The 17,602-nt window shown below is 40.2% G+C and overlaps 1 protein-coding gene across 1 annotated transcript; it reads right to left on the bottom strand.

Moving 5' to 3' along the window:
- Positions 1-2,148: 2,148 nt before the first annotated feature.
- Positions 2,149-15,796, bottom strand: LOC109875762 (zinc finger protein 436-like). Its single transcript, XM_031824627.1, has 2 exons — positions 15,209-15,796; positions 2,149-4,859 (listed from the first exon to the last, which is right to left on the bottom strand). Exons 1-2 carry the CDS (start codon positions 15,540-15,542, stop codon positions 3,733-3,735), a joined length of 1,461 nt encoding a protein of 486 aa, XP_031680487.1. The 5' UTR covers positions 15,543-15,796; the 3' UTR covers positions 2,149-3,732.
- Between the last annotated feature and the right edge of the window lie 1,806 nt (positions 15,797-17,602).

Here is a 17,602-nt window from a genome sequence, read left to right as displayed (position 1 = left end):
AGTGTACATTTCACCTACATAGCAGTTAATACAAACTGACATCTATTAGCATACAAATGTGTGCAAATGATCTTTTCAGATCTTCTCAGAAATGAATCAAGTCCATTGAATGGATATAGACAAAAAGATAATTCAAGGACTAGCAGAGGTAGAGAGGCGAGGCAGGGGTGAGGACATCATCCTGCTATTTTAACAGTCCCTGATGGACAATGCAAAAGAGGTATATACTCTTGTTCCTTCCCTTTCTCTAATGTATTTTGTAATACAATTAGCAAGTGTAGTAAGATCATTGCTTTACTTTACTAGGACTGGAGACCACAGCAGCGATTCTGCTCTTGCCCTACCTCTTCAATGAGAACCCGTGGCCTTTATGTCTGTGACAAGGGATGCCTATGCACCAATCATCATAAACATAGGTGTGCATGCTTATATAAAACTCCAGCTGAACATTTGTTATGTTCTTTGTATGTGTATTCACCTTTTCTTACTTTTGTTGACAGATTTCACCACTCTTCACTCCTTTACTGTACATTGGCGGAAATCCATTTCACCATGAGTGAAATCCCACTGACCTTTGATGGGGAGAACATCCATGCCCTCGAGGACGTCCCCATAGGACTTGGGGCTCTGCTACGGCTGTATTTTTTAAAATTTTCCCCAAAATGTCAGAAAAACACTTTTGTTAAGTTACTGTGCTCTGGGGAGAAGAGAAGTTGGGGTGAAGTTAAGAGTCGGTCATAAAGATGGCAAACTTCCTAACATAACTAAGTGGATACGATATACACACTAAAGCTGAAAAATCTGTATTTAGCATCAAGTCTACAATATTGTTAGTTTACCTATGATTCATTTTTAATGTATGTTTTTTGATTGTACATCAAATGTATTTTTGACATACACATGGTTAGCAGATGTTACTGCGAGTGTAGCAAAATGCTTGTGCTTCTAGTTCCGACAATGCAGTAATAACCAACGAGTAATCTAACCTAACAATTCATTATTTATATATATTTTTTATGTCATGAAAAGTACTATACAAAGTAAATGTATTATTTATTATATTTATTATAGTCTGCAAAAATGTTGCAATTTTGTAATGTGTTTTGTTTGGTAAATTGTTTGGTAAATATCAATTCACATTGGTGGTGCCACTAAATAAACAATCAATAATTTAAATCAATATTGTTGTTATTATTATTAAAATATGTTTTTATAATGGAGGGAGGGAGGACAGGGAGTTAAAAAATGAACTCCAAAAGTTTCTTAGAGGAACCATGATAAGGGGTCAATTTGAAGAACCCCTAAGAGTGTATATTGATAAAAGTCACCTTGTCCGAGAGACATTTACATACTTATACACAGCCCCATTTGGGGCGAAATAGCAGCCAGAACAGACAGACCCGATATCGCCCATAATTGGACGTCACGGGCTGAGTGGGTATGACCAAAGTTATTATATTTAGTTATTATATTTAGCTACACTTTGTAGTACATTTTTACAATATAATAAATGTTTCTGATGCCACATCACCCGTTTTCAAAGGGAGTCGTTGGTTTTTAGGGGCAGTCGCTTTTTAGCTTTTTGTCTGAAAGTATTTTCTCAACTGCGAAACCAACTCCAGTCAGCAGATGGCGATGTGCGTCTTTCAGGTGATTCTGCCACTGTGACGTATAATCTAGTGGACGGGGCGCTTCTTCAACATCAACAGCTAGTCAGCCACCTTGGTTCATTCTAACTTCATGGAGAAAGGTTTATTCAATAAATCTAGCAACTCCTCCCATCCTGGGAAAATACAGGAATACACACTCAGAGCCTCCTGACTGGGCCCTGTTTACACCTCCAAGGTGCACCCCTCACACAGGAATACACACTGAGCCTACGAGGCTTTTCTAAAAACTACACTTTGTGTGTTTCGCTCACCTCTTTTTTTAAACTAGGTTTGAGATGTGGTATCCACTCAGATCAAAGCTGGGTCCATCTGCTCCATTCTAAAGTGTGGTCTCCCTGAGTTCCCAAATTTGAGGGATCCCTGGTGCACCATTTACCCAGGTCACCAGGAGCGGTCACCAAGTGAAGATTAACATCCCCAAATGTGGTTAATTTCTTTCATATCAAATGAGGAGACTAAGAAAAACTTATCACACAAGTCAGAGTTAATCTAAATCTTTATTCACTTAATAAGGGAGCAGGTCAATACAACATACAAATAAAAAGTTAATCAATTGAGTGCTCTACAATAATGATGGCTGGTCGACAAATCACCCCCAGATGATTCGTTGAGAGCCCCGATACAAAAGTACAAAGATCTTTTACAGCCAAGATACACCCCTTTCAACCTACATGACCAACAATAGACATATAGAACGGGTCACAACGTTAAGATTTGTATGAAAGGTACTTATAATTCACAGCAGACAGTATCTGCTGTAGAAACAGTACTCCTTGTGTAGAGACAAGGGTCTGGCCCCGAGGTCATCTCCCCCTGGTACCATATAGAACAGAAACAGTAACTCATGCTCTGGAATGCCGTCTATGTTTTATCACCCAAAAGACATTGTAAATCTCCTGTCAGTGTTATCTCCCAGAGGCCCATCCTCAGTAGAACACACAGACACAATAGTTATTAAGAACCCTCTATTCTGCTGCATAAAACAACCACTTGATGCAATAAAAGTATTATAACATAATCTTGCAATTTTTGCAAGTCCACTGAAAGTTGACTAGTAACAACAACTGGGACATAAAAGTCACTTATTAAATATCAGTGATACTATCAACAATAGCAGTGTGCGGTTTCCTTTTTTCCATCATCTTGTTTAATTGTTGCCATGCACCTGCAAATAAGATTGCTCAAATGTGCGAGTGCCTTTCGAATATTACATTTTACATTTTAACCCACCAATTTTACAATTTCACCCACCATGAGATCCACTAAATCTGCCCAAGAAGAGGCAAACAAAAGAAAAACCCACAACACACTTAAAGACAGGAAGCAAACCAAAAGAGTAACGAGTAAACAGAGTAAACAGTAACAGCCAACAAAAGAACTGGTGTAACACATACTGACTAACGAGGTGACACCAATCAGTGTGCCCTACGTGCTAACTACCTAGACGTGCTAACAACCTCAAAGTCCAACCTCAAAACATAAATGGAAAAACCAAAGCCAGTAACACCTTCCCCCTTTAAGACAACAACAAATATATCCTATATTTTTGTTGGAAAAGTTTGCGCACCACCAACAGAAAACAACTTCCATTTCACATTATAATCAACTACAATGCTTCACCTTCTACAATATTAACATGGTGTCTACTGGCTGTCAACAATTAAAAACAAGAAAAAAACATGTATTTCCAAATAATAATATACAATAGTATTATTTCTCACCTTTTTCTTTCTATAGAATCTTAAAACAAATTTAGCAAAACAACTCCACTAGCTTCTAGAACTCTCATCTTCCTAAAACTTACTTGCTTCTAGAACTCTCGTCTTACTAAAACTCACTTGCTTCTAGAACTCTCGTCTTACTAAAACTCACTAGCTTCTTGAACTCTCGTCCCCTTCGAACGAGCCCAAACAAAACTCATCTCCAATACCGAAAAACTTGCAGTCAAAATAAATTGTGATGCATTGGCTAAAAGCAAAACACAAAACTTTTTGACTGCCCACCCTTGAGACAATCAGCAACCAAATACTCCTACAATGTTTGATATAATGAAAAAACTCCTTCATGCATGTATTTTCTGATGTTTAATCAGATATCTTTTATCAGAGTATCTCTTGTCACATTGATCACAGCTATAAGGTTTCTCTCCTGTATGTGTTCTCTGGTGTGATATCAGGTGGCTTGACTGAGTAAAACTTTTCCCACATTGAGTACAGCTATAAGGATTATTTCCTGTGTGTGTTCTCTGGTGAGTAGTTAGCTGGCTAGATGTAGTAAAATTCTTCCCACATTGAGCACAGCTATGAGGTTTATCTCCTGTGTGTGTTCTCTGGTGTGCTATCAAGTGGCTTGACTGAGTAAAATGCTTCCCACATTGATCACAGCTATAAGGTTTCTGTCCTGTGTGTGTTCTCTGGTGTGATATCAGGGTGTGTGGCCAAGAAAAACTCTTCCCACATTGACTACAGCTATAAGATTTCTCTCCTGTGTGTGTTCTCTGGTGTGATTTCAGGGTATGTGGCTGAGTAAAACTCTTCCCACATTGACCACAGCAATAAGGTTTCTCTCCTGTGTGTGTTCTCTGGTGTACCAACAGATTGTTAAATGTCGTGTAACTCTTTCCACATTCATCACAGCTACAGGGTTTCTCTCCTGTGTGTGTTCTCTGGTGTGATTTTAATTGTCCTGAGAGAAGAAAACTCTTTCCACAGTCAGAGCAGCTAAAAGGTTTCTCTCCTGTATGGATTTTCTGATGCACTTTAACGACTTTTGAGGAGGTGAATCTCTTCCCACAATGAGCACAGCTATAGGGTTTCTCTCCTGTGTGTGTTCTCTGGTGTGATATCAGGCTGGTTGACTGAGTAAAACTCTTCCCACATTGAGTACAACTATAAGGTTTCTCTCCTGTGTGTGTTCTCTGGTGTGATATCAGGCTGGTTGACTGAGTAAAACTCTTCCCACATTGAGTACAACCAAAAGGTTTCTCTCCTGTGTGGATTCTCTGGTGCAGTGTAATGCCTGATGAGGTGAATCTCTTCCCACAATCAGAGCAGCAGTGAGTTCTCTTCCCTTTGGATCTCTGCTGGTGTTTCTTGAGGTGTTCTAATGTGGAGAGACTCTTCTTTGCCTTTTCAGCATCATGAGGTTGTTGAGGCTCCCCAGAGGATCCACAATAGTCACGTCTCTCTCCTGTGTGAACAACAAAGTCAGACAGGCGGTTAAAGTCCCACAACAGCAGAAATCCACTGTAAAAGGTGATGCCGACAGCATAATAGCCATTACGTTGTACAACAATTGACCGTCTGTAATGAATGTTACAATTATTTAACAAAATGTCTTAAAATGAGAAAGAACAGTCATATTTTCATCTCGTTTTCACATTAGCAGTAACATTGATTATTGTAGGCTAGGAAAAAGTTATTAAAGTTGTTAAAATCCTAAGCAGTGTGCCAAATTACTTTTGGTTTCCAATATAGGACTCTTTCTGTGTTTGCTGAAATTGCGCCACGAGGGCGATGCACACGCAATTTGTTTGCAGAAACTCCTCCATGCTAACGAGGAAACCGCTAGTTTGGATGTAGCATATCTGCCTGGAGCAAAAATGGTGAGCAAAGATTTGTTTTTCACAATATATTCTGAATATTACAGCACACGAACAGGATGCTACTCAAGGAAACTCACATGAACTTCTTCAGTCTATTTGAACTCACATTCTTAAGCCTAGGGGTCCCGTTAGCGTGACAACTTCCAGTGAAACTGGAGGGCACACAATTCAAATTTATAATCATAAAAATGATGGATATTAAACATTTAGGTACATATACAGTTGAAGTCGGAAGTTTACATACACTTTAGCCCAAAACATTTAAACTCAGTTTTTTGACAATTCCTGACATTTATCCTAGTAAAAATTATCTGTTTTAGATCAGTTAGGGTCACCACTTTATTTTAAGAATATGAAATGTCAGAATAATAGAATTATTTCATCTTTTATTTCTTTCATCACATTCCCAGTGGGTCAGAAGTTTACATACACTCAATTAGTATTTGGTAGCATGGCCTTTAAACTGTTTAACTTCGGTCAAACATTTCATGTAGCCTTCCACAAGCTTCCCACAATAAGTTGGGTGTATTTTGGCCCATTCCTTCTGACAGAGCTGGTGTAACTGAGTCAGGTTTGAAGGCCTCCTTGCTCACACACGCCTTTTCAGTTCTGCCCACACATTTTCTATAAGATTGAGGTCAGGGCTTTGTGATGGCCACTCCAATACCTTGACTTTGTTGTCCTTAAGCCATTTTGCCTCATCTTATGGAAGTATGGTTGCGGTCATTGTCCATTTGGAAAACCCATTTGCGAACAAGCTTTAACTTCCTGACTGATGTCTTGAGGTGTTGCTTCAATATATCCATATACTTTTCCTTCCTTCCCCCTTTTCCCTCCAAACATAACAATGGTCATTATGGCCAAGCAGTTCTGTTTTTGTTTCGTCAGACCAGAGGACATTTCTCCACAAAGAACGATCTTTGTCCCCATGTGCAGTTGCAAACCGTAGTCTGGCTTTTTTAATGGCGCTTTTGGAGCAATGGCTTCTTCCTTGCTGAGCGGCCTTTCAGGTTACGTCGAAATAGGACTTGTTTTACTGTGGATATAGATACTTTTGTACTTGTTTCCTCCAGCATCTTCACAAGGTCCTTTGCTGTTGTTCTGGGATTGATTTGCACTTTTCGAAACCAAAGTACGTTCATCTCTAGGAGACAGAACGCGTCTCCATCCTGAGCGGTATGATGGCTGTGTGGTCCCATGGTGTTTATATTTGCAAACTATAGTTTGTACAGATGAACGTGGTACCCTCAGGCACTTGGACATTGCTCCCAAGGATGAACCAGACTTGTGGAGGTCTACAATTGTTTTCTGAGGTCTTGGCTGATTTCTTTAGATTTTCCCATGATGTCAAGCAGAGAGTCACTGAGTTTGAAGGTAGGCCATGAAAGACATCCCCAGGTACACCTCCAATTGACTCAAATGATGTCAATTAGGCTATCAGAAGATTCTAAAGCCATGACACCATTTTCTGGAATTTTCCAAGCTGTTTAAAGGCACAATCAACTTAGTGTATGTAAACTTCTGACCCACTGGAATTGTGATACAGTGAATTATAAGTGAAATAATCTGTCTGTAAAAAATTGTTGAGTAATCCAGTTGTTCAACATGCAGACAAAGGAATTCAAAAAGATACCACTAAACTTGGTTTCAACAAGTCAAAATATGTTTCTATTTACTCCTCAGATACTCTAAATGTAATCAAACTTTAATATTTCTTACGGAAAGAAGTATGTTCAATAGGAAACCGATTTTAGCAGGTGCGTCCTGTCTTCATGTCGCGCGTGCAAACACAAATTTCCACGACTGTGTCCCTGAACTAAAACTGATATTTCTTATTCGTTTTGGAAGTTACAAGCCTGAAACCTTGAACAAAGACTGCTGACACCCTGTGAAGCCATAGGAACTGCATCCTGGGAGCTAATATTCAGTATGCCCTTTCTCTTGCAATTCTAAGTCTCTGTTTGGTTTTTCTTTAGATTTTATCCTACCATATCTATTGGGTTATTCTCCTACATTATTTTTTTTTTTACATTTCTACACACTTCAAAGTGTTTTCTTTCCAATGGTACCAATTAAATACATATCCTGGCTTCAGGGCCTGAGCAACAGGCAGTTTACTTTGGGCACATCATTCAGACAGGAAGTGGAGAAAAAAGGGGCCTATCCCTAAGAATTAAGCTCTGTCTATTCACTAGTTCACCAACGTGGGGAAAAACTCAGGGGAGTAACCTCCATTTCCAGGTTGCTTATGAGTGCATTTCACATTACATTGGATTATAATTGTAAGGCTCGCTTGAATCTCCTGCTTAATATGTTTGTGTTATTGTCGCAAATCATCTGCTTTAAACTTTAAAAAACACTTCAACAAGTAACATGTACTTTGGCTAGCTTTGCCATCACCCTGACAATGAGGGTTTGTAAGTGTTTGCCAAATTGGCACATAACTTCACCTAACAATAATATAGACCTACTGTAAGACCCATAACGTCACCTAACAATAACAAAGATCTACTGTAGGACCCATAACATCACCTAACAATAACACAGATCTACTGTAGGACCCATAACATCACCTAACAATAACATAGATCTACTATAGGACCCATAACATCACCTAACAATAACACAGATCTACTGTAGGACCCATAAAATCACCTAACAATAACATAGATCTACTATAGGACCCATAACGTCACCTAATAATAACAGACCTACTGTAGGACCCATAAGGTCACCAAACAACAAATATAACAACATATATGTTGTGATGTTTGTCATTTGACACCGATTCAGAAAGTGATTTCTTGAATCAGCTGATGATAGTTGAACATGTGACTGTAACTAAACAGCTACAGTATTAAGAATGATGTGACATTTCTGAAGAACCACGTTAATGACAGTATCCATTTGGCTGTTGTCAATCAACTTCAGATGACTCTCAGTTAAAACCATTGGATTTAGCAAACTCTGAAATTATGTAGGATTTCTATGCCCATGAAAACTGTTTTCCCAGCGTAACATAAGGAGACGCTAAATTATAGGTAGTTCAAGTGCATTTCAGAGATCTGAATACAAAAAACTGTCTGACAACAAGATCCCGTATTTAAGATGACTTCTTATCCTCTGCAAAAATAGCCTAAAGCTGCGTCTTTCCCGAACTCACTGGAAGGGGAAACTGAGGGCCCAGAATATTTTAGACAATGTCGCAAGCTTGCTATCGCGAGTTTCGGCCGACCCAGTTGATAGAATGTTTCAAGTTCGTACAGCCAATGTGATTTATAGGATATTTATTTTTTATCCTGGTATTTTCTACCTGCAATGTTTTTATTTTTTGGCTTTATGTAGGCTATTTTTACATAGTTGGCAATAAAAGTTACTTTTAGATTTGTATAATTTTCTTCTTCTGGTTAGGTTATATTGATGACTGGCTCCCTCTAGTAATTTGTGTATCTGTAATTATTTAATCAAACAGCGTGCTTAAAGCATCAGACAAGTTATGTACATATAGTTGATTTTATTTTTATTTATTTATTTATTTTACCTTTATTTAACCAGGTAGGCAAGTTGAGAACAAGTTCTCATTTACAATTGCGACCTGGCCAAGATAAAGCAAAGCAGTTCGACAGATAAAACGACACAGAGTTACACATGGAGTAAAAACAAACATACAGTCAATAATGCAGTATAAACAAGTCTATATACAATGTGAGCAAATGAGGTGAGAAGGGAGGTAAAGGCAAAAAAGGCCATGATGGCAAAGTAAATACAATATAGCAAGTAAAATACTGGAATGGTAGTTTTGCAATGGAAGAATGTGCAAAGTAGAAATAAAAAATAATGGGGTGCAAAGGAGCAAAATAAATAAATAAATTAAAATTAAATACAGTTGGGAAAGAGGTAGTTGTTTGGGCTAAATTATAGGTGGGCTATGTACAGGTGCAGTAATCTGTGAGCTGCTCTGACAGTTGGTGCTTAAAGCTAGTGAGGGAGATAAGTGTTTCCAGTTTCAGAGATTTTTGTAGTTCGTTCCAGTCATTGGCAGCAGAGAACTGGAAGGAGAGGCGGCCAAAGAAAGAATTGGTTTTGGGGGTGACTAGAGAGATATACCTGCTGGAGCGTGTGCTACAGGTGGGAGATGCTATGGTGACCAGCGAGCTGAGATAAGGGGGGACTTTACCTAGCAGGGTCTTGTAGATGACATGGAGCCAGTGGGTTTGGCGACGAGTATGAAGCGAGGGCCAGCCAACGAGAGCGTACAGGTCGCAATGGTGGGTAGTATATGGGGCTTTGGTGATAAAACGGATTGCACTGTGATAGACTGCATCCAATTTGTTGAGTAGGGTATTGGAGGCTATTTTGTAAATGACATCGCCAAAGTCGAGGATTGGTAGGATGGTCAGTTTTACAAGGGTATGTTTGGCAGCATGAGTGAAGGATGCTTTGTTGCGAAATAGGAAGCCAATTCTAGATTTAACTTTGGATTGGAGATGTTTGATATGGGTCTGGAAGGAGAGTTTACAGTCTAACCAGACACCTAAGTATTTGTAGTTGTCCACGTATTCTAAGTCAGAGCCGTCCAGAGTAGTGATGTTGGACAGGCGGGTAGGTGCAGGTAGCGATCGGTTGAAGAGCATGCATTTAGTTTTACTTGTATTTAAGAGCAATTGGAGGCACGGAAGGAGAGTTGTATGGCATTGAAGCTTGCCTGGAGGGTTGTTAACACAGTGTCCAAAGAAGGGCCGGAAGTATACAGAATGGTGTCGTCTGCGTAGAGGTGGATCAGGGACTCACAAGCAGCAAGAGCGACCTCATTGATGTATACAGAGAAGAGAGTCGGTCCAAGAATTGAACCCTGTGGCACCCCCGTAGAGACTGCCAGAGGTCCGGACAGCAGACCCTCCGATTTGACACACTGAACTCTATCAGAGAAGTAGTTGGTGAACCAGGCGAGGCAATCATTTGAGAAACCAAGGCTGTCGAGTCTGCCGATGAGGATATGGTGATTGACAGAGTCGAAAGCCTTGGCCAGATCAATGAATACGGCTGCACAGTAATGTTTCTTATCGATGGCGGTTAAGATATCGTTTAGGACCTTGAGCGTGGCTGAGGTGCACCCATGACCAGCTCTGAAACCGGATTGCATAGCAGAGAAGGTATGGTGAGATTCGAAATGGTCGGGAATCTGTTTGTTGACTTGGCTTTCGAAGACCTTAGAAAGGCACGGTAGGATAGATATAGGTCTGTAGCAGTTTGGGTCAAGAGTGTCCCCCCCTTTGAAGAGGGGGATGACCGCAGCTGCTTTCCAATCTTTGGGAATCTCAGACGACACGAAAGAGAGGTTGAACAGGCTAGTAATAGGGGTGGCAACAATTTCGGCAGATAATTTTAGAAAGAAAGGGTCCAGATTGTCTAGCCCGGCTGATTTGTAGGGGTCCAGATTTTGCAGCTCTTTCAGAACATCAGCTGAATGGATTTGGGAGAAGGAGAAATGGGGAAGGCTTGCTGTTGGGGGTGCAGTGCTGTTGTCCGGGGTAGGAGTAGCCAGGTGGAAAGCATGGCCAGCCGTAGAAAAATGCTTATTGAAATTCTCAATTATGGTGGATTTATCAGTGGTGACAGTGTTTCCTATCTTCAGTGCAGTGGGCAGCTGGGAGGAGGTGTTCTTATTCTCCATGGACTTTACAGTGTCCCAGAACTTTTTTGAGTTACTGTTGCAGGAAGCAAATTTCTGCTTGAAAAAGCTAGCCTTGGCTTTTCTAACTGCCTGTGTATAATGATTTCTAGCTTCCCTGAACAGCTGCATATCACGGGGGCTGTTCGATGCTAATGCAGAACGCCATAGGATGTTTTTGTGTTGGTTAAGGGCAGTCAGGTCTGGGGAGAACCAAGGGCTATATCTGTTCCTGGTTCAAAATTTCTTAAATGGGGCATGTTTATTTAAGATGGTTAGGAAGGCATTTAAAAAAAATATCCAGGCATCCTCTACTGACGGGATGAGATCAATATCCTTCCAGGATACCCCGGCCAGGTCGATTAGAAAGGCCTGCTCGCAGAAGTGTTTCAGGGAGCGTTTTACAGTGATGAGTGGAGGTCGTTTGACCGCTGACCCATTACGGATGCAGGCAATGAGGCAGTGATCGTTGAGATCTTGGTTGAAGACAGCAGAGGTGTATTTAGAGGGGAAGTTGGTTAGGATGATATCTATGAGGGTGCCCGTGTTTAAGGTTTTGGGGAGGTACCTGGTAGGTTCATTGATTATTTGTGTGAGATTGAGGGCATCAAGTTTAGATTGTAGGATGGCTGGGGTGTTAAGCATGTTCCAGTTTAGGTCGCCTAGCAGCACGAACTCTGAAGATAGATGGGGGGCAATCAGTTCACATATGGTGTCCAGAGCACAGCTGGGGGCAGAGGGTGGTCTATAGCAGGCGGCAACGGTGAGAGACTTGTTTTTAGAGAGGTGGATTTTTAAAAGTAGAAGTTCAAATTGTTTGGGTACAGACCTGGATAGTAGGACAGAACTCTGCAGGCTATCTTTGCAGTAGATTGCAACACCGGCCCCTTTGGCAGTTCTATCTTGTCTGAAAATGTTGTCGTTTGGAATTAAAATGTCTGAGTTTTTGGTGGTCTTCCTAAGCCAGGATTCAGACACAGCTAGAACATCCGGGTTGGCAGAGTGTGCTAAAGCAGTGAATAGAACAAACTTAGGGAGGAGGCTTCTAATGTTAACATGCATGAAACCAAGGCTATTACGGTTACAGAAGTCGTCAAAAGAGAGCGCCTGGGGAATAGGAGTGGAGCTAGGCACTGCAGGGCCTGGATTCACCTCTACATCGCCAGAGGAACATAGGAGGAGTAGAATAAGGGTACGGCTAAAAGCTATGAGAATTGGTCGTCTAGAACGTCTGGAACATAGAGTAAAAGGAGGTTTCTGGGGGCGATAAAATAGCATCAAGGTATAATGTACAGACAAATGTATGGTAGGATGTGAATACAGTGGAGGTAAACCTAGGTATTGAGTGATGAAGAGAGAGATATTGTCTCTAGAAACATCGTTGAAACCAGGAGATGTCATTGCATGTGTGGGTGGTGGAACTAATAGGTTGGATAAGGTATAGTGAGCAGGACTAGAGGCTCTACAGTGAAATAAGCCAATAAACACTAACCAGAACAGAAATGGACAAGACATATTGACATTAAGGAGAGGCATGCTTAGTCGAGTGATCAAAAGGGTCCGGTGAGTGGAGAGGTTGGTTGGTGATTTAGACAGCTAGCCAGGGCATCGGTAGCAAGCTAGCATAGGATGGAGGTCTGTTGTTAGCCACCTCCTGCGCTCCGTCAGTAGATTAGTGGGGTTCCGTGTGGTAGAGGGGATCAATCCAAATCACACAACAACAACAAAAATAAAAACAATAGATATAGTTATAGAGGCCCAAGAAGAAAACATAATAATAATAATAAAAAAATAAATAAAAAAATTGTCCGATTGTCTATTCAGATAGCAGCCGGTAAGACAGCTAACGGTTAGCAGGCCGCAGATGGGCGTTCAGGTAACGTCGCGACGGAGGAGCCAGCCGAATAACTCCTTCGGGTAGATAACGTCGGCAGTCCAGTTGTGAAGGCCCGGTGGGGCTCCGCGAAGGCAGCAAAACGGGTCCGGATAGGCGACTGCAGCCCAGGTGCGATTGATGGAACTCAGGAGTGATTGACGGAGCTTGCTAGCTCCGGAACAATTGATGTTTGCTCCGGAATCGACGAAGGCCGATAGTCACACGGATAGCAGCTAGCTAGCTGTGAGATCCGGGCATGAATGTCCAGAGAGCAGTCGAAATCCAGGGACATGGAGAGAAAAATTGGTCCGGTATGCTCCGCTCCGAGCCGCGCCGTACAGAACTGGCGATAGACTTTCGAGCCAAAGGATAGCCGATGACCACAAACCGTGGTTAGCTGAACACCAACGACTTGCCAGTAAAGGAGCCAACTAGCTTCTGAACTAGCTTCTGGATTAGCTACTGGCTAGTTTCAGGCCAGCCTGAAACTAGCCAGTAGCTAATCCAGAAGCTAGTTTATAAAAACACATGGGGCGATTGGTAGAAAAAAACAGATGACTCTTGGTTGACCAATATTTATTTTAGTTGGGGACAGCACTAGAACATGAATTTGGGGTTCCCGAGTGGCGCAGCGGTCTAAAACAATGCATCTCAGTGCTCAAGGCGTCACTACAGACACAGCCTGGATTTGAACCAGGCTATAACAACCGGGCCGTGATTGGGAGTCCCATAGGGCGGTGCACAATTGGCAAAGTGTCGTCCGGGTTAGGCAGTCCGTCTATAAAAATGTGTTTTTAACTGACTTGCCTAGTTAAATAAAGGTTATATTTTAAATAAATATTTTTTAAAAATGTGTTTTATGACAAACCGTTTTTTTTTACAAAGATGTCAAGGAACCAACTTTGAGAAGGGTTTAAAGCAAAGGTTCCAAACCAATTCATGAATGTAATTAAATCTAGGTATGTTTTGTAATTGAATATAGGTATGTTTCACCTTTAATGTCATTTAATCTAGGTATGTTTAATGTAATGGAATCTAGGTATGTTTTGCCTTTAATGTAATGGAATCTAGGTATATTTTGCCTTTAATGTAATGGAATCTAGGTATATTTTGCCTTTAATGTAATGGAATCTAGGTATATTTTTCCTTTAATGTAATGGAATCTAGGTATGTTTTGCCTTTAATGTAATGGAATCTAGGTATGTTTTGCCTTTAATGTAATGGAATCTAGGTACTTTTTGCCTTTAATGTAATGGAATCTAGGTATGTTTAATGTAATGGAATCTAGGTATGTTTAATGTAATGGAATCTAGGTATGTTTAATGGCATGGATTCGAGGTATGTTTAATGTAATGGAGTAAAAATAATTGTCTGAATATATATCTAAGAAATCTCGGTGCTCAAAGCTTCACATGGAACCACAGTAACACGTTGGATAACATTCACAACATGGAACAACAGTAACCATAGTAACACATTGGTTAATATTCAAGGCTACAGACTTACTTACAAGCCCTTAACCAAAAAGAGATCGAGAAAAATAAGTGTTTAGTAAAAAATAATAACAATAAAAGTAACAAATAATTATAAGGCAGCAGTAAAATAACAATAGCGACGCTATATACAGGGAGAACCAGTACAGAGTCTATGTGCGGGGGCACCGGTTAGTAATGAGGCTATATACAGGGAGTACCGGTACAGAGTCAATGTACGGGGACACCGGACAGTTGAGGTAATTGAGGTAATATGTACATGTAGGTAGAGTTATAAATGCCTATACATGTTAAACTGTCGTACACCATCAGAACCCAAAATATAAGCTTTTTTTTACTCGGTATATACACCGAATAAAAGGAGCAAGCAGGTATGATTTTCTCTTTCATTTTGAGCCCTTGGGAAGAAGGCACCAGAGCCTACCCTGCTAACGGGTTCCCAATAGATAACACAACCACAAAGTGCATGAAAGCATGAGGTGTGGCTAACGTTTGCATTCTTTCGCTAGCTACCAAGCTAGCATACAAACTCGGTTGCACAGAGTAGATCCTCCATATGATGTTGAGAAATAGTGCATTGTGGGTAGTGTAGAAGACCCCTATTTCACAGTGCTGCTACTCTCTGTTAATTATATATGAGTCACTTTAAGTGATTTACTACTGATTGCCCCTCTAAGACTACATATTGGGCTAATCTAATAGGAAATATTGAGGACTACAATATTTCAGGCATTGTCATTGGATGCGTTTGATCAATTGTTAACGTTTTGTTGACGGTCCACTCTTGATGTTCTACAAGTTACAGTGAAGTTTCAGCCATTCCTACAGAACAACATTAAAGTGTACAACCGCTTTACTGCATATTGGTTCAAAGACTGTAGAGACGGTACTTACTGGTGTTAAACAGATCTCCAACCTCCTCTTCTTCCTTCTCCTCTTTCAATGTGACAGTCATCTCCCCCTCCTCCTCTTTCACTCCAAAAACTGCATCCTCCTCTGTCTCTTCCTCCTCTTCTTTTACTGTAACATCCGCCTCTTTCACTCTGAACGCATCTTCCTCTTCTTTCACTGTAACGTATTTCTCTTCTTCTTTCACAGTAACAGCCTCACCCTCTACTTGTTTTTGTATTGTAACAGCCTCCTCTTCCTCCTCCTCTTTCACAAGAGCTTCTTTCTCCGTCCAGCAGACCTCTTCTTTATCAGAAGGAGAGTAGCTTAGTGAAATCATGGTCGGGGATGTTAGCTACCTAGCATTAGCGACTAGCCTAGTTCTAAGTTAACTTAGCAAACCAGCTAGCTGACAAACAACGTAAATATATAATCAAATGGGCCAACAAGTACATATGACAGAAGTGTGTTTAATACACATCGACTAATATACACCAAAACAGTGTAAAGATCGTGAATGTTGTAGCTATGTTGGCTAGAAAGCTACCGAGGTGTCTGACTAGCTGTTGTTGTTGAAGGAGCGTCCCGTCTACTAGATTATACGTCATACTGGCAGCGTCGCCTGAACCTAAAAGATACACATCGCCATCTGCTGACTGGAGTGGGCAATGCAGTTGAGGAACCAAAGGTTAATTTCTCATTTATTCCAGAAAAGTGTCATATTATATTAAATCGTTCAAAGAGAATCATGTGTTGATTGATTCGTGTTTAATCAGTGAGCATTTAAAACAAACTTTACACCCACTACATATTTGCATTGAACCATTACTTCTGACATGGATCATTTTGACCCCAGAGGCATATCTTTTATCATCGCCAAAAATGTGGTTTATTCAATTCTTCCAATTTCTCATGACTTTGTCAATCAACTTGTTCTTAATAAATCTAAATCATGGTTTAGTGTTTCTGTATCAATATGGACTTTTAACAAGTTAAAATCCTTTGGAGTCATTTTGACCCCAGCCAAAAGCACCGTTGATAAATAGATTTCTTTCAAAGAAAAAACTAATCACATTTTATTGGTCAAATACACGTGTTTAGCAGATGTTATTGTGGGTGTTATGAAATGCTTGTGGTTTTAGCTCCGACAGTGCAGTAATATCTAACAAGTAATATCTAACAATTTCACCAAATATACCCAATACACACACATCTAAGTATTTGAATCTAGGTTTCTCTGTAGACATGATCCATCCCATCAGAGGGTGGAGGACCACCTGTATCAGTGGTTTTGACCAGATAGACACCTGCAGACACACAGTATAGTGCTTCTCATGTACTCTAATAAGATTGGACTTTTCTATACCACGTATCACATGACTGTGTTCCTGTTATTAAGGATCTCCATTAGTCCCTGCCAAGGCAGCGGCTACTCTTCCTGGGGTTTATTATGGATCCCCATTAGTTCCTGCCAAGACAGCAGCTACTCTTCCTGGGGTTTATTATGGATCTCCATTAGTTCCTGCCAAGTAAGGTCAGGGAGCATAACAGCCTGCCTGAACTGCCCCTGAATTAACAGGTATAAATGATGGGTTATGAATTAACAGGTTTAAATTATGGGTTATGAACTAACGGGTATAAATGATGGGTTATGAATTAATGGGTATAAATTATTGGTTATGAATTAACAGGTATTTTCATTTGCAATTATTCAAATATTTTCAAGTACATTTCATCAGAGCAACATGATAATTAATGATTTCTGAACAACCATTTTTTATTTCATGTCTATTAAGTGTATCTTGTCAACTTTATTTCAACTGGTGATATTTCATTATAGAGAATATAACATGACAATACATGACATCTAAGTAGCTGAATATGATTATGGACTAACAGTCTAACAGTATGAAAGACACAACTCATGTTATTCTGGGTAAACAGTGAGAGACTAGTTCAAATCAAATCAAATGTATTTGTCACATGCAGATGTTAATGTGAGTGTAGCGAAATGCTTGTGCTTCTAGTTCCGACAATTCAGTAATAACCAATGAGTAATCTAACCTAACAATTCCACAACTACTACCTTATATACACAAGTGTGAAGGGATAAAGAATATGTACATAAAGATATATGAATGAATGATGGTATGGAACAGCATAGGCAAGATGCAGTAGATGGTATCGAGTACAGTATATACATATGAGATGAGTAATGTAGGGTATGTAAACAAAGTGGCATAGTTTAAAGTGGCTAGTGATACATGCATTACTGTCACACCCTGACCATAGTTTACTTTGTATATTTCTATGTTTTGGTTGGTCAGGGTGTGAGCTGAGTGGGCATTCTATGTTTCATTGTCTAGTTTGTCTATTTCTATGTCTGGCCTGATATGGTTC

This window comes from Oncorhynchus kisutch, linkage group LG5 (assembly GCF_002021735.2).
Source record: "Oncorhynchus kisutch isolate 150728-3 linkage group LG5, Okis_V2, whole genome shotgun sequence".
NCBI lineage: Eukaryota > Metazoa > Chordata > Actinopteri > Salmoniformes > Salmonidae > Oncorhynchus > Oncorhynchus kisutch.
The sequence above is the reverse complement of the archived record's forward strand: the minus strand, read 5'-3'. Positions and strand labels throughout refer to the sequence as shown.

Bases quoted from the DNA above. Each gene is read 5' to 3' on its own strand.
- LOC109875762 (XM_031824627.1), bottom strand. From the start codon at position 15,542: ATGATTTCACTAAGCTACTCTCCTTCTGATAAAGAAGAGGTCTGCTGG. The intron at 4,860-15,208 runs GTAAGTACCGTC...TTGTTCACACAG, and splicing joins TGGAGATCTGTTTAACACCA to GAGAGAGACGTGACTATTGT.